The sequence below is a fragment of the Tenrec ecaudatus genome, chromosome 6, assembly GCF_050624435.1.
Source record: "Tenrec ecaudatus isolate mTenEca1 chromosome 6, mTenEca1.hap1, whole genome shotgun sequence".
Lineage (NCBI taxonomy): Eukaryota > Metazoa > Chordata > Mammalia > Afrosoricida > Tenrecidae > Tenrec > Tenrec ecaudatus.
The window spans coordinates 27,463,349-27,488,551 of record NC_134535.1 but is presented as its reverse complement, the minus strand read 5'-3'; the positions used below and the strand labels follow the sequence as shown (position 1 = coordinate 27,488,551).

The 25,203-nt window shown below is 41.0% G+C and overlaps 1 protein-coding gene across 15 annotated transcripts in view; it reads right to left on the bottom strand.

Moving 5' to 3' along the window:
* ANKS1B (ankyrin repeat and sterile alpha motif domain containing 1B) overlaps positions 1-25,203 on the bottom strand; it is a 1,331,756-nt gene that overhangs the window by 373,723 nt on the left and 932,830 nt on the right. For all 15 annotated transcript variants that reach the window (XM_075551114.1, XM_075551115.1, XM_075551116.1 and 12 more), the window contains one exon: positions 13,807-13,905. In XM_075551114.1, the coding sequence (XP_075407229.1) occupies positions 13,807-13,905 (99 nt within the window). The remainder of the gene's footprint in view (positions 1-13,806; positions 13,906-25,203) is intronic.

Sequence of the window (25,203 nt, the reverse complement as noted above, 5' to 3'; positions counted from 1 at the left end):
GCTGCTATGTCAAAAGGTACCACGAGGGCATGTGTGCCTCTGGCCTACATTTTGCCATTGCCCTTCTGGAAAAATAGCAAATGAAATAGAAAAGCATTTCTATCATTTTTCTAAGTGACAGCAAAATAAGGATTAGAATTAACGAATGCCTGGATTTTAAGGATCTTGTAAGAACTAGTGCCCCGAAAAGCAAAGTCTAGGACAGGAAGGTTCATTTAGATAATGTCACATTTTACTACTTTGCTTGAACTTGAAAAGAATCGGCAATCCCCATTGTTCTCATTTCTGGTGCGATTCTCTTCTCACAAGACTCAGGGGTCGTAAAGTGACAGCTACAAGCAAAGCTGGCCTCAAATATTTTATTATCAAAGTGTTTGAAGGGGAAAAATAGCATCACTATATTACAAGAGGATTGAGGGTGGGTCAGGGGCAGGACTTTCACTCTCCGCTTGGCCAGTTTCCACTATGTGCTATTGTTTTACATCTAAAACTGTTTTGAGGTTATATAAAGGTCCTGGGAGGTAGGGTGGAGGAAAGAGGGGATAAAGGAGAGCTGACATCAAGGCGCTCAAGAAGAAAGAAAATGTTTCCAAACTGATTGTAGTAGCAATTGCACAAGATTGCTTGATGTGATTGCACTATGGAATGTCATGATATCTGCAAGAGGTCTCTATAAAATGATTTTTAAAATACCAAACTAATAATAAAATTGTCTGAGTTTTCAATCCTTGCCTGTGTGGTCCTATAGCGATACTCACAAATGCTTTTGTGAACAGTCTCTTTGACCTATTTGCTCTGCTCAAGCAGAAAGTTAAATGGTCCCTTTCACTAGTTTATTTTTCTCCTATATTTTCTCCACTAACTTCTTTAAGATGTTATATAACAGAACTTGCCTCATTTACTTCCATAATACAAAGATATATTTCTTTCGTTAACAGTGATCAGTAAATAATAAATATTTTAAAAAATGTGTAATAATAATTGATATGATATTCCATTGCTGTGGATATTGTGACTATTTTGTCAATCTATTTTTATTGAGGTTTCTCTTATTTAGGCTAACCCTCTACTGGATCAGGCATAATGTCTTTTTCTAGTGTCTGGTTTGATATGATGACTTTTTATTTGAAATAACAGGGAGTTTTAGGTTTGTACCAAGATCTTAAACTAAGGATGAAATAAAAAGGGGTAATTTAATCCAAACAGAGGTTTGAAGTGTTTAGTGCCATTTAATGAAAACATAATTGAAAATATATAGGTTTAACAAGTACTGATTAAACTGAATTGAATTCAGAAATAAAAGAACATATAAAATATGGGCATTTATCATATAGTAAGCAGAAATAGAGTGGTAATAAACAAAACAATTAAGACCAGGAACTGTAAAACAAATGATTCTGTAAAATCCACAATCATTTGACGAGTGACTATTTTTGCGTATGCACTATGTGCCCACCAAGTGTCTGTCAGTTTGTCAGGCTGTTGTGACTTGCATGTTGTGATGATGCTAGAAACTATGCCACTGGCATTTTAAATCCCAGCAAGGTCACCCAACAGGTTTCAGCAGAGTTTCCAGACTCTCAATAGATTATGAAGAAGGAACTGGCTGCCCACTTTGGAGGACTTGGCCACTGAAAACCTTATTAATACCAGCAGAACATTGCAAGATACTGAAAACCTCATGAATAACAGTGGAACATTGACAGATACAGCCCCGAAAGATGAGCCCCTCAGGTAGGAAGACAGTCAGCATGTGACCGAGGAAGAGCTGCCTTCCTAAATTCGAGTCATCCATAATGATGTGGATGGAGGAGAAATTTTGGAAACTCCATTTACTGATGGGCCATGACTGAAAATGAGAAGGAACGCTATAAACATCTATCAATAATTACAACTTGAAATGTATGAGGTAGATGACTCTAGGAAAACTGGAAGTTGTCAACAATGAAAAGGAAGCATACAGATTAATATCCTAGGTGTCAGTAAGTGGAACTGGACTGGTGTTGGCCATTTTGAATCAGGCAATCATATGAATTACTATGCCAGAGCGACAAATTCAAGAATAATGGTCCCACGTTCAATTTTGAAAAGAACATTTCAAGACCTACGTTGAAGTACCATGCTACCTGTGATAGGATAATATCCTTGTGCATACAAGGAAACCCAATCAGTACAACAATTATTCAATTTATATATAAATTACTAAAGCTAGTGAGGAAGAGAGTGAAGAATTCTAACGACTTTTTTGATTTCAAACTGATCAAACATGCCATCAAGATAAAGAGATAATTACTGGTCATTGGAATTGGGAAGTTGGGGCAAAAAGAGTGAGGAACAGCAGGTAGAAAATATGGCTTTAGAGATCAAAAGTAAGCTGGAGATAGACTCATAAGATGTTTCAAGACCAATGACATCACAAATGCTTTTTTGTTTCCTTTTCAGCAACACAAATAGCACCTGAAAAAAGGACTTCTCCAGATGAAACACTCAGAAAACAAATTGATTACATCTGTGGGAAGAGAGGACGGAGATGCTCATTATCATGAGCCAACATGAGGCCAGGATCCGACTGTGGAATAGACAATCACTTGCTCATATATAAGCTCAAGTTGAAGTTGAAGAAAATGAAAACAAGTCCATGAGAGGCAAACTAAAACCTTGAGTACATCCAAGCTGGCTTCCAGAACATTTCAAGAATAGATTTGACTCCTTGCACACTAATGACAGGGGACAAGACGAGCTGTGGGATGACATCCAGAACCTCATACATGACGAAGGAAAAATGGAATTAGAAAGATGAGAAATAAAGAAAGGACCAAAGTAAATGGCAGCAGAGACTGAAACTTGCTCTTGATTTACCTGGAACTAGAAAACCAAAAAGGATGAACATATTTATATTAAAAAACATAACTTTATTGGGGGCTTGTACAACTCTTATTACAATCCATATATACATCCATTGTGTCAAGGACATTTGTACATTTGTTGCCATCATCATTCTCAAAACATTTGCTTTCTACTTGAGCCCTTGGTATCAACTCATTTTTCCCTTCCCTCCCTGTTACCCCCTTCCTCATGAACCCTTAATAATTTATAAATTATTATTATTTTGTCATGTCTTACATTGTCTGACGTCTCCTTTCACCCACTTTTCTGTTGTCCGTCCCCCAGGGAGGGGGTTATATGGGGATCCTTGTGCTCAACCCTCCTGATATCACCACTCTGAAAACTGGTCTAGTGGTTCATCTGTCCTGGATTCCCTGTGCTTCAAGTTCCTATCTGTACCAGTGTACATCCTCTGGTCTAGCCTGATTTGTGAGGTAGAATTGGGATCATGATAGTGGTGGGGAGGAAGCATTAAAGAACAAGAGGAAAGTTGTATGTTTCATCATTGCTACTCTGCAACCTGACTGGTTTGTCTCCTCCCCGCACCCCTTCTGGAAGGGGATGTCCAGTTGCCTACAGATGGGCTTTGGGTTCCTACTCTGCACTTCCCCTCGCTCACAATGATATGATTTTTTGTTCTTTGATGCCTGATATCTGATCCCATAGATATCTCGTGATCACACAGGCTGGTGTGCTTCTTCCATGTGGACTTTGTTGCTTCTCAGCTAGATGGCTGCTTGTTTATCTTCAAGCCTTTAAGACCTCAGACGCTATATCTTTTGATAGCCGGGCACCACCAGCTTTCTTCATCACATTTGCTTATGCACTTGCTTTGTAGTCAGTAATTGTGTCGGGAAGGTGAGCATCATGGAATGCCAGTTTAATGGAACAAAGTGTTCTTGCATTGAGGTAGTACTTGAGTGGAGGCCCCATGTTCATCTGCTACCTTAATACTAGTCTTATAAATCTATGCACAGAGATCTATTTCTCCATCATTATATATAAATATATTTACATATGTACATGCAAGTGTTTAGACTTCTATAAATGCCCTTTGCCTCATAGTTCTTTCCTCTATTTCCTTTTACTTTCCCCTGATCTCACTATCATGCTCAGCCCTCATTTGGGTTTCAATAATTCTTCTCACTACATTGCCCTTGATCATGCCCTACAAAGCCTTCTATACCCACCTCGCCAAGATTTTGGATCACTTGTTGTTCCCTTGCCCCTGGGTTTATTAACGCCCACTTCCTTTCCCCCACTTCTCCCTCTCCCATGTGCCCTAGGAACTGTCTGTCATGTTGTTTTCTCCTCCAGGTTGCTTATCCTGCCTATCTTATTTAGACGGACCTGCAGAGATAATAATATTCACAAAAACAAGACAGAGCAAAACAAAGCAACAAAATAAAACAAAACAACAACAACAAACCAATGACAAAAAAAATCCTGTAAATATTTCAAGGTCTGTTTGTTGACCTTTAGGAGTATTTTCTGATCCAGTCTGATGGGGTGCCGCCCCAAAGTCTATTTTTGGTATTCTCTCAGGGCTTCCTTGCTCTGTTCCCCTTGCTGTTCTGTTGCATGCCCTTAGTGTTTTACCTCGGTGTGGTGGGGTCAGATCGGGCACCATTCCCACACCATGTCTCCAGTGTTGTCCCCCATAGGGCCATGGGTCAGTGAGGGATGTTGTGTCTCAGGAATATCATCCTCAAGGCTTGCTGGGCCATGATGTGCTCCACTCTCTCTTCCTCCCCCTTCATTTGCTCCTGTGTGCTCTGATCAGACTTATCCCTCTCCCTGAACTGTAGCGTCAGTGCGTTCCTCTGAAGTAAATTCTTCTGGGGGGAGGGCGGCTGTCCATGTAGTTGGGATTGGGGTACTTATCATATCGTAAGCTGCCAGAACTAAAGAAAATATTCAAGTTTTGAGTTGTACCATTAAAAGACTCTATGGGCAAATTATTGAAAAATTTGGGAAGCCTCAAAAGAAGATAAAAAGAATATACAGAGAGACTGTACCAGAAAGAACCGGTTGGCATTCAACTATTTCAAGAGTAGCATAAGATCAAGAACTGATGCTACTGAAGGAAGAAGTCCAAGCCACGTTGCCATGAGCTAAAAACAAAGATCCAGGAATTGACTGAGTACCAAATTAAATGTTTTGATAATCTGATGAAATCTTGGAAGCAGCCATTCACCTATGGCAAGAAATTTGGAAGAAAAGTAGCCAGTCAACCAACTGAAAAGGATCCATATTTCTACCCATTCCAAGGAAAGATGACCCAACAGAATTCAGAAAATATCAAACAATATCATTGCTATTGCATGCAAGAAAATTTTGCTAAAGATCTTTAGAAAACAATTGTAGTAGGACATTAAGAGGGAACTGCTAGAGGTTTAGGTTGGATTCAGAAGAGGATGTAGGATAAGAGATATCATTGCCGACATTAGGTCGAAAATGGCTCAAAGCAGAGAAGACCAGAAAGATGTTTGTTTGTTTTTATTGACTATGCAAAGACATTCAACTGTATGGATCACAACTATGGATAACATTGAGGGAAATGGGAATTCTAGGACACGTTTTTGTGCTCATATGGAATCTATACAGGGATCAAGAGGCAGTCATGTTAACAAAAGAGAATACTGCATGGTTAAAATTAGGAAAGGTGGACATTGGGGTTGTATTTTTCACCATATATTTTCAATCTGTATGCGGAGTATATAATCTATAGGAAGAAGGATGTGTATCAGGATTAGAGAAAGGCTCATTAACAACCTGCTATGTATAGATGTCACAAACCTGCTTGCTGGAAGCAAGGAGGACTGGAAGCACTTGCTTAGGAAGACCAGGGGTTGATTGCAGCCTTCAATATTGATTGCAACTCAGTGTAAAGCAATCCACCATTCTCACAACGGAACCAGTAAGTAACATCATGATAAATGGAGAAAAGACTGCAGTTGTGTGGGATCTCATCCGGCTTGGGTCCACAAACAATCCCCACAGAAGCAGCAGTCAAGAAATCAAATTAGGTAAATCTACTATACATAATCTCTCTAAAGTATAGAAGAGCATGGTTGTCCTTTTGAAAACTAAGAAATTCCTGACCCATCATATTCTTCTTTTTTTTTTGTATGTACCATTTATATTGCCAAATTTATACCATTGAGGAGAAATCTTGGTTGATGGTATAAATTTGGCGATATAAATGGTACATTAAACCAAAGCAAATGTGGATGAATAGGCAAAGGAACAGAGTAGCAGATTGGCAGGAGAAACAGCAGGGGTTGAGGAAGGCAAAACAAGACAATGTTGACAGCTGTACCAATGATGTTTAATGAAGTTGAGTAACGAGACGATAAACAAGGGTTTATAGGAATTTCTGTTCTGCTGACGACCGGTGACTTCAGCTCTTGTTCTGTGGGTGGCAGCAGAGGAGTGAGTCAGATCCAAACGGGTTGAGGGATGAGAGGAAGCAAAGGAAAGAAGTGGAGTGAATTGCAGACAATGATCAAATAATTCTAAAAGCGATTTCTATAATCTGTTTTATATATGATAAACACAGGAGAGTAAGTATTTAAAAAATGTATAAATGTTGCTGGCATGCTGAAATAATATTTCAATACCAGATGAGACATATTAAGGGAACCCATGCAACATGGAGCTTGAGACAAAGTCCTATAAATAGAACAATACTTTGGGTACTTAGATCTTCTGACCGCCAGTGTTTTATTGTCAAAGGCCAAAGTGATTATGTCTGCTGTTAAAGACAAATTTTATTAGAGGACAATCCAATGAAGTGGCAGCATAGGATTCTTACCTGGACAAAAGTGAGTAATACATTGCTGTCAGTAATCAGCTATGTTTCTCTGTATTTAGAGGACAGAAAAAGCCAAACATACCCACAGTTTCTAGGAAAGCATAAAAGAAGGCAGCTTGTAATGGAGCTATTGAGGCGTTCTTTTTAAAAAATAGGGTCATATTTACTTTTCAGATTAACCAGGGAAACATTCGTTGTTGTTCGGTGCCATTGAGTTGGTCCCAACTCATAGCGACCATACCTACAACAGAACAAAACATGGCCTGCTCCTGCGCCGTCCTCCCAATTGTTCCTATGCTGTAGCCCATTGCTGCAGTCACTGAGCCAATGCCTATGGCCGAGGGCCTTCCTCGTTATCCCTGCCCTCCTGCTTTCCTAGGCATAACGTCCATCTTCAGGGACTGGTCTCTCTTGACAACAGGTCCAAAATACAGGAGACAAAATCTCACCATTCTTGCTTCTAAGGAGCGTGCTGATTGTACTTCTTCAAAGCAGATTTACTGGGGCAGATTTCTGTAGATTGGCACTTGGCTTGCAGATTTCTTTTGGCAGCCCATTGTACTTTCAATGTATACTTTCCATGGTACTTTCAATATGTACTCAATATACTATCAAATGCATTGATTCTTCTTTGGTCTTACTTATTCAGTGTCCAACTTTCACATGCATATGAGTTCATTGAAAGTACCTGATTTGGGTCAGGTGGATCATAGTCCTCAAAGTAACAGCCTTGTTTTCAATATTTTAAAGAGGTCTTGTGCATCAGGTTTACCCAATGCAAGGCATCGTTTCAATCTATTGCTTCTGGAAATATTTAGACTTAAGAAAATACTGTGTTTATTTCGGTAGCTTTGCAGGGATACCCTGACAAATTGCTTCAAATTGGCTCACTTAAAAACAGCAGAAATGAACTCTCTTGTTATGGAGGCAACACACTAGAAATCAAGGTGTCAGCAGGGACCTGCGTCACTGAAGCTTGATGGGGAGAACCTGTTTTTGCCTTTCTTAGTTTTGATTAGTCTCGACAGCTTGTGGCATTCCTTGGTTTACAGGTGCAGCGCTTCAACTGCTCTCTCCATGTTTCATGGCTTCTCCATGGGATTAGGCACCACACCACTCCACCAACACCTACTGCTACTATATTACATAAAGACTTGCTCAATAAAATATTCATAGGTATAGAGGATGAAATGTCAATATGTCCTTCTTGGAGTTCGAATTCCAACTATGACAGCAAGAGAAGTAGATGCGAGTTGTAAACTGATTATTAGGCTTTATCACTGAAGGTCAAGCATTGCAAGTTAGAGCGAAATTCTGCCTAGAGAGGAAGAATGATTGTGATCACAGCAAGGGAATGTGTTTACAGCTATCCATGCTGAGACCATGCTGAGTGCAGCCTAACCACTGAATATATTAAACAAATTCTTTGTTGAACATATCAAATGCACCTGAGAACATGAAGATTTTTGCATTAGTGAATATTTCAATATTAAAAAGGGCACATTACAGAAAATCCATTCTTGTCAAGGAAGAAATCCACCCTCCCCCTTCATTGAAATTTGACACCACAAATACAAAGAAAGCACAAAAAACCATGCATCCAATCCTGCTAACAGACTGCAATGAGCTCAGCAAACCACTTTTCTTCTGTTTGGGAACAATCTGACCGATTCCAAGACATAGTATGTTAATTAAAGCACCTCAGGTAGCAACCATGGAAGATTTCTCATGACAGAGGAGGAACATCAGTGCTCTGAAAACAAAATTGCATCCACACAACGAGCAGGCATTTTGCCCCTTTTCCAACAGTGCAAAGTGAGAGGTAGTGCAAATGAGCGTGCTGGCAATCCGATCACACTATTAACCACCTGAAGATGGGGCTCATTGCCCAAGAAGGCAAGGCATCAATTTGTAGCACTATAACATTCTGCTTTTGCTGCCTAAGATGTGTTGGTGTTTTATAAATTCTCTACTCATTGGTTTCTACAGTAAGCTGTTTTGCATCAGCTTCTTGGTAGAAACTCAACTTTGTACTGTTTCTCTAATGGGCATGATGCTGTGCCTTCCACTTATTTCGCCCAAATAATTTTAGGCTCAGTATTTTTTCCCTTCTCATTATCAAACAGTCTTATGGGATTATAGACAGATCTTACATGGAAGTGGTTTATGCTGGAAAAAATCATCTGTGAATAACATCTGAGGAAAACACTCATTCATTACTTATTCATTCTTTCTTTAAATGAGCTCGCCTTGGGCTAAGGTCAAGAGGAAATTCAAGGCTGTTCATGATATTCTCGCTGACCTCAAGATATTTATAACATAGAAATTCTAGTTTCCCTCCTCCAGTTGATTCCGATCTGTGACCGCCCCATATGTGTTAGGGTAAAAATATACACCACAGGGTTTTCATTAGCTGATTTTGTAGAATGAGATCATTAAGCTTTCTTACAAGGCATGTCGGGATGCACTGAAGCCTCCAGACTTTGGGTTAGCAGGTGGGCACCCTGAATTGCACCACTCAGGGACTTCTTGCAATGGAAAAGTGGCAAAATGTTGTTAGTATTTTCCAATAGAAACAAGACACCTGTGCAGTTGTAACCAGGCGAGAAAGGACGTCTAGGTGATAATTATCAAAGTGGGGAAACATGATTTCATTTTCAGGAATGCTTTACAAAAGGAGTGATATGATTTAATTGGGCTTGAAAAGAAGGCCCAACTTTGACAAGGAGGAGCCATGTATTGAGTTAGGTCCATAAAAACTCAAAGGAAGGAGAGGTCAGTGTAGTCTCTCATTCCCCCCCTCTTTCTCGACAACCTCCTATGAGCCACGTGCTGCTGGAGGATCTGAGCGCATAGAAGTGAGTAAGGCAACGTCCCTGCCTCCGAGGACCATGCATGCTGTGGGAGAAATGAGAAATAAGAAAGGAAAATCCTCCAAAGAAATAATGCAACTTCAAGTGTCCAAATAATGCTATGGGGAAAAGCGAAGAGGAATGTGCAAGGCAGAGATGCTGTTTTAGGTGCAAAGGCAACATCGGTGAGAAGGTGACATGAATGATGTCTGGGGACAAGCTTATGGAGACCTGGAGCAAGAGCTTTCCCAGAAGAGGGACAATCATGGACAGGCCTTGTTATAGAGTGAATTGTGTTTCCCCAAATAGGGGTTGATATTCCAGTGCCTAAACCATTGCTGATATCAGATGGATCTTGGATGAAAGCAGAGAACACTAGAGGGATGTTTACCTGTGCTGACTTGTTATTGATGACTGTACAAGGACATCGACTGTGGATCATAACAAACTAAGCTTGAGAAGAACGAGAATTTCAAAACACTTCATGTGCTCAGGAGGAACCTACACATGGATCCAGAGGTAGCCGTGTGAACAGAACAGCATAGTTTAAAATCAGGAAACGCACCTGACAGGGTTGTATCCTGTCAATGTACTCCAAACTGTATGCTGAGCAAATCATCAGAAAGGCTGGATTATATGAAGAAGAATGTGGCATCAGGATGGGAGAAAGTTTTATCAACAACTTGAGATAGGCACATGACACAACTCTGCTTGCCGAAAGTGCGAGGACTTGAAGCACGTGCTGATGAAGATCAAAGACTGCAGCCTTCAGTATGGATGACAGCTCAATGTAAAGAAGACCCAAATCCTCACAACTAGACCAATGAGTATCATCATGATACATGGAGAAAAGGTAGACGCTGTCAAGGATTTAGTCTTGTTTGGACACACAATCACTGCTCAGGGAAGCAACAATCAAGAAATCAAAAGATGTGTTGCATTAGGTAATTCTGTTACATACGACCTCTATAGAGCATTGAAGGTTACTTTGAGGACTCAAATGGGCCTGCCCAAGCCACAGTGTTCTCAGTTGCCTGATATGCATGTGAAAGTTGGGCACTGAACAAGGAAGGCTGAATAAGACTCTGTGCATGTTTGAATTGCGGTGCTGACAATATGGAAGTTCCCCACAGGCTGCTGAAAGGACAAACGTGAGTTTTAGAAGTATGGCTAGAGTCTGTGCACCTTAGAGGCAAGGATGGTGCAGTTTCATCTCACATACGTTGGACATTGTTGTCAGCAGAGACCGATCCCTGGAGGAGGATATTATGCTTGGTAGAGTAGAGGGGCAGCGAAACAGAAGAAAGTCCTCAGAAGATGGATTGACACAGTGGCTGCAACAATGGGCTCAAGTGTAGGAACAATTGTGAGGGTGGGTCAGGACAGGGCGGTGTTTCGTTCTGTTGTGCAGAAGGTCACTGTGGGTCAGAATCGACTAACTTGCACCTAATAACAGCAAGAACAAACCTGTGGGTGCAATCCTGTTTGGGCATAGGATTTTCTTTGTTCTGTTAACAAGGTCATATTGGTCTAGGCTGTGTTCTAAACTTATCACTTCTAAATTATATAAAAAGAGCAGAAAAGACACAGAAGCATGCACTAACCAGTGAAGGCAGATGCTATGTGAGGATAACTAAGAAATAGAGGATGCTGGGTTCTATTAGGAAGGAGGAAATAAATCGACACCATGGTGACCCTGAACTGGACTTTTAACTTCCAGAACTATGAGGAAATAAATTTCTGTGCTATATTTTTTACATCAAATACAGTTAGGTAACTAAGCTAGGCCCTGAGGCAAATAGGAGAGCATATCATAGGGGTAGATCTGGACCAGATCATATCGCCTTTTGTAGGCTATGAGATTTTATTTCAGTAAGATGGGAATCCACTGGGAATTTTAAGCAGAATATGGCATGTTGTGATTTATGGTTTTGAAGAATCATTCTAGATTCTATGTGGAAATTCAATTGTAGGGGGATGAGAGAGGACACCAGGATGGAAACAAGATATCTATGCGATTTTCCAGGTGAGAAAGGACCAATAGGAAATAAATTTTAAAAAAGAAAGAAAGAAGGAAATTCAAGTAGTCTAAGCTAGAGGTAAAGATTCAAATCTACCGCGGTAGTCCAGCAGGAGATGATTGCTTTGGGAAGGGGTGATTATTATCAAAGTGGTGAAACATGGCTTTATTTCAGGGAAAGTTTCACAAAAGCCCCCATGACCAGACCTAAAGCAATGTCATCACAGCCAATCAGCTGTAAATCTCAAACACGGGATAAGATTAGGGAGGCAAGCAACACCCTTACTCAGGTCACAGCCCTGATAAAATTAAAAGGAAGTTCTCTCGGGAGTTGTCCTTCTGATGTAAGTGACTCATTGACCTCTAATTCAGACTTGAGTCAATGGCCTGCTACATGGCCTGCAGATCCTGAGAGTCATCAGTGACCTATCAGCTGATCTAGGGCCCTTGGATTCATTTGACTCTGTAACCACCAGCCTTTGTCTTCCTGCCTATCACCAGCCCCCACAATTTCATGAGTCAAGAGAAGCTTCTAACCTAACATCTGACCCATGGACTTGGATCTGGACTTGGACTTGTCTCCTTCTAAACCATGTGAGCCATTTCCTTGATATAAACTTCTGTCGACAAATACAGACATAAGCATTATTAATTTTGCTTCTCTAGAGAACGCAGCCTAATACAGACCGTAGTATTATTTCTAAAGATACAAAAGTAGAAAAGGGAATATTATGTATGTAGGAATCACTTCTAGAATTAGTTCAATGGATGTTTTATTCTTTTCCTTTTAGTGTAGATAATTATATTATTACGCTCCTTTGTATGCTTGACTCATTCTGAATCTGTAAAAGTGTAAAATTTCTATCATTAAAAAATCAGTTTGCTGTCAGCCAGCAAATTGCATCAGATAACTCCCTTAGAATCAGTAGGTGATATTGATTTTTTTTCCCCAATATCGGTCCAGGTACCACATCTGCGGCCCCTTTATTGCATAAGAAGGAGTTATAATGCATCTGCTTATGTGCCCTCCAATTTCACCTCACCCCAATTCTTTTCCCTTTTAATTCTTTTCTTAGAATTCCCATTGTAGACAGACACTAGGATAAGTGGCTTCAAGCAGAGGCCTGGTCAAGTCTGTCCCCAAGAGCCTGCAGAATAAATTTAAAACCTTTTAGCCTGGCACAAATGGATCCAATTTATTTTTCTGCTCTCTGTCTTCTTACACCCCCCAGTTTTTTACTCACATTTGACTTTACATCACAATTTCACTAATTGTTCCCTTCATAGGTGTAGCAATTCATTGCCTCTTTTTATATGGTTGCTGCTGACCTCAGAAATGCCCTTCCCTTGCCTTACTAATTAAAACCCGACATATCTTGAGAGACTGGTGCTCAGATTCTATCCCATCTCTTTCTTTAGTCTCCTCTGAATCCTTATCAGGAAACAGAAGGTCAACTCTGTTGCTAGGTAACACACTGCTTACAATAAGAATGATACCTGCGTGGTAAATTGTATCTGGCCTGGGAGGATTTACATATGAACTATGAGTGTGAAGATGCTCATACCTGGGCAGAGCACTTGGGTGTCTTTATAAGAAGATCAGGTGAAGACACACAGGGGGAAAAAGGCTGTGACAACAGAGGCAGAGAGGGGATGGATTCCACTGAATGCTAAGGAAGAGCCAGCATTGCCGGCAACCAGACGCTAAGAAGAAGTAACGATGCATTCTTCTATGGAGTCTTCATGAACTTCTGTGGTGCTAGCCCCGGCAATTTGCAGAAATTTGTTATTGCAGTCCTGGAAACCAAGGCAAAGTCTAAACAGACTCTTCTCGCAGGTGGTGTTTCCTGTACTCGCAACGAGGTCAGTCCCGAGTGACACAAATGGTGAAGCACTTGACTACGACATGGCAAGTTGGTTGTTTGGAACTCACCCACAGGTACCTTGTGGGTGATCTGCTCCCCCTAGGTCCAAACCTCGACAACCTTACCGGGCCGTTCTACTCTGCACATGTGGATCCTCATAAGCTGGAAACCACGTGACAGAGCTGAACAACAATAGGTACATTCAGCACCTCGTGCTTCCCATTGTCGTTCTGTGAGTGGAACCTCAGAAAACCTCTTCTTGGGCATTGCATCCATTGGTAGAAATGCTGTCCCCAATACACTGATAGCCCTTGCATGACTAAGCTAAGAATTATACTAACGGCTAGGCAATAACACAGTTCTTACCTTTGGAAGGAGCTGGATTGCCTGTAGAATTCTTTGTCTGTGCCCAGAATTAAGGATTCCAATTTCCAACAGATCCTGATCTTCCATAACATTGCTTCCCTGAAACAAAGTCAGACATGTTATATGTTATCCCAGTCAATTTTACTGTAGGAAAAGAATAGTTTTCTTCACACAGAAGCAACAACAACAAACAGCAACAAAATCCAATGTATTTGATTTTTCTAAGAAGAGACAGAATTATTCTTCTAATAGACTTGGTCACCTTGTGACCTTGTTTCCCTTTTCACAAATACCTCTATGACTTTAAGGTAGGATGATCGACCTTGAACATTCATTCCTTTGACTTAAAATTCCATTCCTATAAAAATATCATCACTTCTAGGAGGAGGTGCCAGTTAGGATTTATCGGTGCCTTAAACTTTAATGTGAAAGAACTGATCTACTTTTGTTCCCTGAGAACACATTTAGTGAGGGAGGGTGCTACATACATTGAAGTATACCAGGAAAGTTAGACGTGAGAATTCATAGTGAATACAAAGACATTGCTCGCAGACACCTGATCCAGATGTGGGGCTATAACAAGTAGTTGCAGGTCCCTACTCATAGCTGCATTTATTCCTTCCATTTCCAGAAAGGAAATGGCTTTAATGTGCTCAGGTGGTAGCCAGAGGGGATGCTTAGGAGACCAGGGGAGCCGAGACAGGTTTTCACAGGAGATAAAGTAAGATGCTCAGAACTTAGCAGACTTTTAAAAGAGTAAGGGCAAAATACAACGACCTATGGATAGGAGGCACGGTGTACTGGGAAACACTGAGTTCTGAGATAAGTTGGAGGGAAGAGCAAAAGGCTAGGCTATACGATAAGCAGAGAGCAGTGTATACAAATACAGTAGGCTGTGCTGAGGAATTTATCCACCAACCCAAGTGCAATGGGGAGCCAAGGGCAAGTTCTAAGGAAAGGAGCTACATGCTGAGATTCCAGATTTAGAAAGACCACCTGGGCTTCTGTGACAATGTCTTCATTTCCTCACCTCTAAGCTGAACCAGATGATTTCTAAGGATCAGTTTGGTCCTGAAGTTCTCTGATAACAATAGTTTAAGAAAAACAAACCTCTGATTAACATTTTAATACAGAACTTTATAGATTGCTTATTTTGTCTCTAAACTTTAGTCTTTCTGCATTGGTAACCTAAAATTCCCCCTTAAATATAGAGACATTTAGAGCCGCTCAAGCAATTTTTTTCTTGACAGGCCAATCTGTGTCCCATTAATGTGACCAACAGAGCATTAACGTAATATAACACAAAAATCCTTGCGATACAGAATTCTTTTTTCCATGGGAAATGATTGATAGGGATGGACGTCCAGAGGCAGGGAATGGATTCGGAAGGGTAAGCCTGGTGCATGAAGAGTAGGGGATGCTGCTGAAGTAGAGACGGTGTGGACTTGGACGAAGGGAATGGCAGGGGGACTCGGAGCGAAGAGGATGGAGGTGAAAGCTATGGAGAAATTTAATTTGGTGGTTGAATGCAAGCACTGATGGCGAAACGCAGAATATGAACAGGCTCCAGGCTCAGGTCATGGGGCGGTGTGTGTGTGTGTGTGTGTGTGTGTGTGTGTGTGTGTGTGTGTGTGTGTGTGTGTGTGTGTGTCTTGATGCCACGGTGATCCAGGAAGAGAAGCAAAGTAAGTTGTGTGGAGTAAAGTGAGAAAAGAGCCGTTCCTTGGATGGGGACAGAATCGGTGAACGGAAGCAATTCATCTAGGCTACCTTACAGAAGGATGATTGAAAGTGATTAGCAGGACTCAAGCCACTCGTAAGGTATAACAGCCGGGGTTTAAAATGGGCATCCAGCGGACAAAAACATTTCACCTTCTCGTAGTATCTCTCCTATGCCTAAGCCACACTGGCTGTCTCAGGGGAAACAGAACGATCCAGGTATAAAGCAGAGTGATAACGAAAACCCTGATGAAAAACAAATACAGCCGCTCTTGGCAAGATGCCACAGGAAACGTTGCTCTCAAGAAATTACTCAGTGCACACAACAGCGCCTGGCCAAGAATATAAATGACTTCATTTGGAGAACGCGTTATTATTTTCAGAAACGGACCAGGGTGGCTTGAGCTGGGTAGAAGATATCACTGATACTCTTTGAGGGGTTTTGCAAACAGAGTCACTGCTCTTTAAAAATCAAAAAGTGTATCCAATTTTGTTAGAACCTTACCAAGTTTCCCAAATGCTAAATTACCAGCCCATAACTTCCGCTACAGCAAGACAGCGTGCCTATCTCTTTGCATAACTGGAAAGCATTCCAGGAGCTCACAGTCCTGAGGAACAGCTTTCTGTAAATTTGATTTCAATGTTTGACTTCTGAGATTATTTGAACAATCAAATTCTTCTGCAGTGCTTGGATGCTCCTAAACCAGTGGTTCTCTAACTGTGGGTTGCCATCCCTTTGGGGGTCGAATGACCCTTTCCCAGGGGTCACCCGATTCATAGCAGTAGCAAATTTACAGTGATGAAGTAGCAACAAAAATAATTTTATGGTTGTGTGTGTGGGGGGGGGGGGTCACCACAACGTGAGGAATTGTATTAAAGGGTTGTGACATTAGGAAGGTTGAGAAACACTGTTCTAAACCAACAGGATGCCCTTTCTATCTTCAGTAAAGAAAGAGCTTCCTTAAAGATTCGTTGGAGAGCTAGACATTTCTAATGAAGATGTTAAGGGCACGTATCCTCCACTCTTTGGGGCAAATTTCTTAGCATACAGGATAATTACTGAATCCTTTTGAGAAATGAATGAAAATTATGGGGAGCCCAATTCAAATTGTAAGATTGTGCTCAAAGAGGAAAAGTGCTCATTGTAAACTGTAAAGAAAAGGATTCACTGTGCCCCCTGAGGTAAGTTGTTAGAATTTGTCGATTTCTTTTCTTTTGTGTATATATATGTATATGTATACATATATATAATATGTATGTCTCTTTCTATATATATAGATAGATAGATAGATAGATAGATAGATAGAGATAGAGATATGTATCTTACAGTGCATCATCCAACCTGCCTTTCATCAAAACAGTACTGGGCTTGGAGTCTGAAGACGGGATTGGCTCTAACCGGAAACACTTGATAAAGTCAAATAGGTTTTCTATGTCTCATGGTCCCCATCCATAACATGAAACAGTTTATCAAACACCCATTCGGCTCTAGAATGCTGTCATTTTACATGTGATTTTTGATTAATATAATTATATATAAGCACACAGATTGTATATTTTGAAATTGGGTTTAATGGCTCACAACTTGTTAACTTTAAGAAGCAATTATAGCTAGAGAAATTCAAGAATGATTTTTTTTTATTTTTGACAAACCATTCTTGGTAGTGTGAACTTCTAAAAACTCCTTGTTAAAGGAAATTACGTTGTTATTATTAGTTGTTGCTAAGTCAACTCTGATTCACAGTGACCCCACATGTGCAGGGTAGAATGACTTCATAGCGTTTGCCAGCGGTGACCGCCAGGCTTGTCTCCCAAGGCACCCTTGATGGGTTCAAATCACCCATCTTTGGATCAGTAGTTGAGTGCTTAGCCTTTTGCATCATCCAGAAACTACAAAATAGCTTAGTTTTATCCTATTATTAACAATATCGAATATTTCAGACCTTCCCCTTCCTATGCATTTCTTTTGCACTTGGGTAACAGCTATTTTTTCAAGGACAACATACATCCCCATTTTTCCTGGAAGCTCGAATTTCTTCTCATATTATCACTTGCCTTCCCTAAATGATAGAGATTCACAGCTTAACTCCATGCCTCCCACCCCTCAATAAAAGCCGAGGATAAACTCTAGCTACTGCCCTCTACACCCATTTTTCATATGCTGTCAGATCAAAGGTTTTGGGAGCAGAGCTGCGATGATGTCTGCCTTCTGCTTAACCACCTGTCATGCGGCATTCTCTACTTTCTCACCTGACCGCTCCAGTAGACTTGTCTCGACACTCTCAGTGCCCATTGGGCTACAAACCACAAGGTCAGCAGCTCAAAACCACCGGCTGCTCTGCGGGAGAAAGATGAGGAACGCCAATAAAGAGACACCAAGCCATGTCTCTTCTACCCTGTCCTGTAGGGTCGCTCTGAGTCGGCATTGATTCAATCAATGGCAGCGAGTGTGTTCTTTTGGTTTTATTGCTACATGGACTTTCTCCGGCAAATGTAGAGAGTGCCCTCTCCGTTGCCAAATCTAGTGGATCCTTTTCAATTCTTATTTTACTGGATCCCTTGTCTACATTTGTCTTGTTTAACTCTCCCTTTCTTTTCGAAGCATCTCTTAGCTACTACTGTCTGTTGGTCTTACTTTTTCTCTTTGATCTCTCCTTTTTACTGGCCAAAGTGATATTTTCTAGCATGATTCTTCATTTACAACAGCCTGTATGAAGTTGATCCAGAATCGTTGGTCTAGACAGGCCTCTCGAACTCCAGAATCATGACAGAACTGATCCTGTGACATCTTCATCTGGAGCCTTCACTTACATCATGAGCTACATACGAAGCTAAGTAAAACAACGACAGAAAAAAAAACCATGGCAAAAAAAGAACAGAAAACTTTATTAACAAAAAATATTGAAATGTGAAGCTTCTGTTTCTGGACAGATTCTATGTTTATAACACACTTCTGAAGAGAGAATTTCCGTTTCTCTATCCCTTCCCTCGAAGGCAGTTGTGCTCTTCAATTTGAATCAAGCCAAAGTGACAGTGCTGGTATTTTAGAGAGACTCAAATCATACTCTTTGTTACTATTTGTTGAGTTTTGGGAACAAAACCAAATCTGAAGGGGCACGACCAGGACTCTCTGACAGATTGGGTAAGGTTTCTGCATGGAATTCCCATGGGACAGTCTTTGCTAGTCTTGCGAATGAGCAGCTGCACTATCATGATAGAGTAAATACTATTCCTGGGCCCTTTCTCACCAATGCAGTTTTCCTGAAACTTCTTCCTGATAAGCCCCCTTGCCATCCAGTATGTTTTGAGAAAATCTATCAAGACTGTCCGCTTGGGAATCTCAAACCCCAGTCACCATAATCATATGATTTGATCTCTCTGCCAAGAATTTAACTGGCCTAGCATCTCCTGATTGGAACCTGCTGTCTGGATCTTATTGGTAAATCCTAGACTTGTCTCTCATTATGATTCATTCCAGAATAGCATCTTCTTTAGCTTTGCTCTTGCTGAAAGGGCTGATGTAAAGATTGGCTGATCTTCGATACTTTTAGAAGCCATTGAATGGAAAGCTTGCTTAGGCAAGATGCTTGTTTAAATGTAAAATTCAAACCATGTGGAATTCCAACTTCAGTAGCTATCACTAATCCACGCTGTTTCTTTTAAAAAAACATTTTATTAGGGGCTCATACAACTCTTATCACAATCCATACATATACATACATCAATTGTATAAAGCACATCCATACATTCTTTTCCCTAATCACTCTCAAAGCATTTGCTCTCCACTTAAGCCCTTTGCATCAGGTCCTCTCTTTTCCCCCTCCCTCCCTGCTCCCCCCTCCTTCATGAGCCCTTGATAATTTATAGATTGTTATTTTGTCATACCTTGCCCTGTCCGGAGTCTCCCTCCCCCCCTTCTCTGCCGTCCATCTCCCAGGGAGGAGGTCACATGGGGATCCTTGTAATCAGTTCCCCCTTTCCAACCCACTCACCCTCCACTCTCCCAGCATCGCCCCTCACACCCCTGGTCCTGAAGGTATCATCCACCCTGGATTCCCTGTGCCTCCAGCTCCCATATACACCAGTGTACAACCTCTGCCCTATCCAGTCCTGCAAGGTAGAATTCAGATCATGGTAGTTGGGGGGAGGAAACATCCAGGATCTGGGGGAAAGCTGTGTTCTTCATCGGTACTACATCGCACCCTGACTGACCCATCTCCTCTCCTAAACCCCTCTATGAGGGGATCTCCAGTGGCCAACACTTGGGCCCTGGGTCTCCACACTGCACTTCCCCTTTCATTCACTATGGTACACACACACACACACACACATATATATTCTTTTTTTTTTTTTTTTTGCATGATGCCTTATACCTGGTCCCTTTTGCACCTCATGATCGCACTGGCTGGTGTGCTTCTTCCATGTGGGCTTTATTGCTTCTGAGCTAGATGGCTGCTGTTCACCTTTAAGCCTTTAAGACCCCAGTCACTATCTCTTTTGATAGCCGGGCACCATCAGCTTTCTTCACTACATTTACTTGTTCACCCACTTTGGCTTCACCAGTTGTGTCTGGAGAGTGAGCATCATAGAGTGCCAATTTAATAAAAGAAAGTATTCATGCATTGAGGGAGTACTTGAGTAGAGGCCCAAGGTCCTTCCGCCACCTTAATACTAAACCTATAAATATAGACACATAGATCTATTTCCCCATCCTCATATATATATTTGCATGTACATGTCTTTGTCTAGACCTCCATAAATGCCCCTTGACTCCCAGCTCCTTCCTCCATCTCCCTTGACTTTCCTTCTGCCCCACTACCATGCTCCGTCCCCACCTGGGCTACAGCTATACCTCTTCTCTATACAACCTTACCCATGATCATTCCCCACCAGGCCTGCCACTCCCCCCTCACTACCATTTTGGGTCCTATGTTGTTCCCTTGTCCCTTGTTAGCATCACTTCCTTACCCCCATAGCCCCCGCCTACCCCAAGTCTCCCCGGAACTGTCTGTCCCATTGTTTTTCCTCCAGATAGTTCATCCAGCCTGTCCTATTCAGACAGACCTGTGGAGACACTAACATGCACAAAAACAAGACAGAGGAAAACAAAGCAACAGTATACAACCAGACAACAAAACAACAAAAACAAACCACTGACCAAGAACAAAACAAAACACTTCACAAAAGAAAAGCTTGTAGTTAGTTCAAGGATTGTTTGTTGGCCCTTAGGAGTGTTTTCTAGTCCAGTCTGTTGGGGCACCACGCCCTGGCCCCAAAGTCCACTTTCAGCATTCCCTGGGGACCTTGCCACTCCATTCCCTTGCTGTTCTGCTGCACTCCCCCAGTGCTTTGCCTTGGTGTGGTGGGATTAGCTCAGGTGCAATTTCCACACTGTGTCTCCGGTGCTGTCCCCTGTATCGCCCTTAGTCACTGAGGGGCATCATTTCTTATAGTGGGGCCAACCATGTTGTTCTCTCTGTGGACTGGCTGCTCTACTCAGGAACATCATCCTCACGGCCTGGTGGGTCAGGCTGTGTTCCACTCTCTCCTCCTGCCCCTTCATCTGCTCCCGTGTGCTCTGATCAGATATGTCCATCTTCCGGAGCTGCAGAATCAATGTCGTCCTTTGAAACAAATTCTTTTTGGGGGAGGGGCAGGAATCCACTTAATTTTTGGTGCTGGGGCCAGCCTCCCAGACCTCTCCACTGGTTCCCTACTCTACGCCGGGATATTGCATTCACACCTTGCGGCACTGGGTTGAAGTCTGGTCCCACTTTCCCTGAATCCACGCTATTTCTATCGTCTTCTCCCACCAGTTTCTGTGTGGCAGTCATAGTTTCTTTATTTGTTGAAGTTGACTGTTTTTCTTCTCTTGACTAATTTTGAAGTCTTCTCAACCTTCTTCAAAACACTTGATCCATACAAAAACTGTTCCTACCTGCTGCAGCATGCCTGTAAAGTTGCTGTAATGTTCAATGATTTGGGAAGGTGTCCACATAGGGTTTGTTAATTTTTTTATATAAACCTTGACATCAAAGTTATTTTTGTCCCTGGCATAAATCATATCCTCCTTTTGGAAGGTACCCTAGTCAGTCTAAGATGAGTGTTTAGCTGAGCGAATTGGTCTTCAGCCGGCCCCTGATAGCAGAGGCATGACTAATCATGTTTTATGTGGAATATACCTACCCATGCTTGGCCTGGGACCCCAGTAATGACACCTTTGACTTATCCTTTACATTCCAAATTAAACCCATCATCGCACCTGTAGTCCATGAGTAGTCTTTCTCATGGACTCCAATCCTAATCAATCCTGGAACTACAATCAATGATTTAAGTGATGAGGCCAGATATTTAAGAATACAATTCTAGGCTTTTCTCTCATCCCCATTTTTCCTCAAGGAATCAGCCACTAAGTTAAAATATTTCTGTTTCCTAAATGTCTCTTGAATAAACCTCTCCCTCCCCACTGTCACTGACACTACTTCATAACAAGTTTCATGGCTTGTTCACTATATTACGGCAGCTTCGATATAACTAATATCCCTTTTCAACGTTGCCCCTTTCCTGTGTCTCCCTGACACCGCTACCACAGTCACCTAACTAAAGTGTTCGTCTCATCATAATTATTCCACTGATTAAAAATCCATCAAGGCTTTCGAATGCCCTGAAACACAGCCATCACAAAGTTGAACAAAGTGGGAAGGTATAAACCAACGCACAGAAATCAGTTGTATTTTCATAACTGTGCTTCACACAATCTGAGAAAGAATTTAATACAACTCCATTTTCAATGACATTTAAAAGAATGAAACACCAACAAATACACTTAGAAGTTAAACAAAAACTTGTACAGTGAAAACTAGAAAACAGGGATGAACGATATTAAAGAACCAAATAAATGGCAACATATCAAGCATTTAGGGATTAGAAGATTTCATATTATTAAGATGACACTAATACCCAAAGTGAAATATGGATTCAACACACTCCCTCTAGAAATCACAACTGGAAACGTCAATCAATAGATATTCTTTAAGAGTGATAAGCACATCTTATTGGCAATTCAAGTCAAGATGGGGTGGCAGGGGCATAAATATCTCAGAGAAGATGAATACACTTCTGTTGATGGGTCAAAAAGGTGGAGCAACCTCCTACTGGGAAAACACACTTAACAATAATTATACAGAACCTCAGAGGAGAATATGCCGGGTATTATGTTCCTAATTAGACACTTTTGATTTATTTTCTATCCAGCCCTTGGTGACCAAGGCCATGTGCTATCGACGCTGGGACTAAATTCTGTCCCTTTGAGGTACACTGCACCCTTCATAGGCTTACAAAGGATTTAATGCAGAAGCCCCACTAAGAAAACTGGGCTTTACCTCAAACGCACCTGTAGGAGTTTTAAGGGACCGACACCCTCCTTTGAAACTCTCGAGTGAGAAGCAGCTGACTGCTATCACAGGTTGATGGAATTGGTGGTCACTGGACTGTGGTTTGAATTTCTTGCTTCGAGAGTGTCTAACGAATGGTGGCCTGGGACTATCATACATTTAGTAGTTAATGCCTTCTTTGTTTTCTTATGACATGTATATGTCTGGTAGGCCTGGTTCTACCCTTGTACATGAGGCTTAGTAAAAGTTTTCCCCTATTGCTAACCCTCCTTGTTCATATAAATAGCATCCAGTCACTTCAGAGTTAATCTGTACAAATCAGCAATTCCTGTATCACAGTTGGAAGCCATTCTATCCTTGTATACTTACTTTTCTTAACAATGTTTTAAATGTTATATCATTGGCTAAATAAGTGAAACTATTAATAGAAGTACCTTATGCCCCCAGGGGGTGATTTATAGTATTCTCTATCATAGAATCATAATGATGTCTGTAAAGTGAGCCAGAGACATATAAACCATAGATATATAGATAGATTTTAGGCTTGCATCTAATTCTAGCTCCAATCTAAGAATAATTAGTTCTTACGACATGGCCCTACTCAATCCTGATCCTCATGAAAAGATCACTGAAGCTATGAGTGCTATAGCACAATGCAGTGAAGAAACCAGATGGAGCTTGCTTAACAGAAAGAATAATGTCGGGGTCTTAAAGGCTTGTCTTAAAACAAGCAGCCATCAGAGTGAGACATTAACCAAGTCCCCATGGAAGAAACACACCAGTCTATGTGACCCAAGGATAGCAAATAATAAAATCCAAATCCAAAGGAGAGAATGACATCTAGCTTAAATTATGAACACCTGGTGGACAAAGGGCTGTGTATGACAGTGGAAACCCCAAATCGATTTGCAGGTCCCCACGTGCATTAAGCCCCCAAAGAATTCCCTCCGATCACAGTCCAGGGGTGAGAAGAGCCTTGTTATCAAAGGGAATTATGAAGTCCATTATAGCCAATGCAACACCTTTATCAGCTGATCTCCATTATGACGCCTTTAAAGGGGTTTCAGTTTTTAATATTTTCTGCTTTCCGTTCAATTGAAGTTTTCTATATTTTCTTTAGTCGTTGTTATTGGATTTTTTGGGTCAGCTGCCTGTTTGTGTTTTGTGTGATTTCCTGTATATGGAATCCAGGATAGGTAAATATATATAAATATATACTAAATATATAAATATATATACTAAATTAATAATTACCTAGGGGTGTGGCAGGGGAGGATGGCGGGAGATGAGGAGCTAATAACAATGGGTACGAGAAGAAGATGTTCTGAAATTGATTATGGTGATGATACAAGTGAAGGGTTAAATATGATATGTGAAGTAAAAGCCAATTAAACTTTTTTTAAAAATGGAAACGTCAATTCACAAATTCATATGGAACAGTAAGGGATGCTGAATAACCAAATAAAACATTGAAAAAGGAGAACAGAGTCGGAGGACTCATACTTTCTGATCTCAAGACTTCCTTTAAAGCCACCGTAATCAAACCAGCTGCACACTGGTCTGATAATAGGACTCAGATCAATAGAATAGACTTGAAAATTCAGTTTATTACCATTGATTTTTAGCAAAGGTGACAGTCCATTCAATGGGGGAAAGAACGGTTTCTTCAATAAATGATTCTGAAGCAAACGATTCGACTGAAGAATGAATATGAATTCTTACCTCATACCATAAGTGAAAAAGTAACTCAAAATAGAGAGATGCTTACAAGAGCTAAAAACAGAAATTGTGTAGACAATAATGGGATAAAAGGCTTTCTACTCCTGGAAAGAGTTACAGTCTCAGAAACGCACAGGGGCAGTTTGACCTTGACTTTTTAGGGTCACTATGAGTCAGCATCGACTCAATGGCAGTGAAGTTTTTATTATTTTTGACAATGGATTCTTAGATATGATACACAAAGCATAAGCAACAACAGATAAAATAGATCAGTTGTACTTCATAAATATCAAAACTTTTGTACATCAAAAGACTATTGGGGAAGGAAGCAAGACTAGCAGCAGAAACACCTGGAAGAAGAACGAAAAGAATTGTCGCACTGTGAGGATGTCAATCAATGAGTGAGGATGTCAATCAATGAGTGAGGATGTCAATCAATGAGTGAGGATGTCAATCAATGAGTGAGGATGTCAATCAATGAGTGAGGATGTCAATCAATGAGAGGACAAAATGTGAATGAAAACTGACCTCTGGAAACCTTGACTCAACTCACAATAAAACTTTT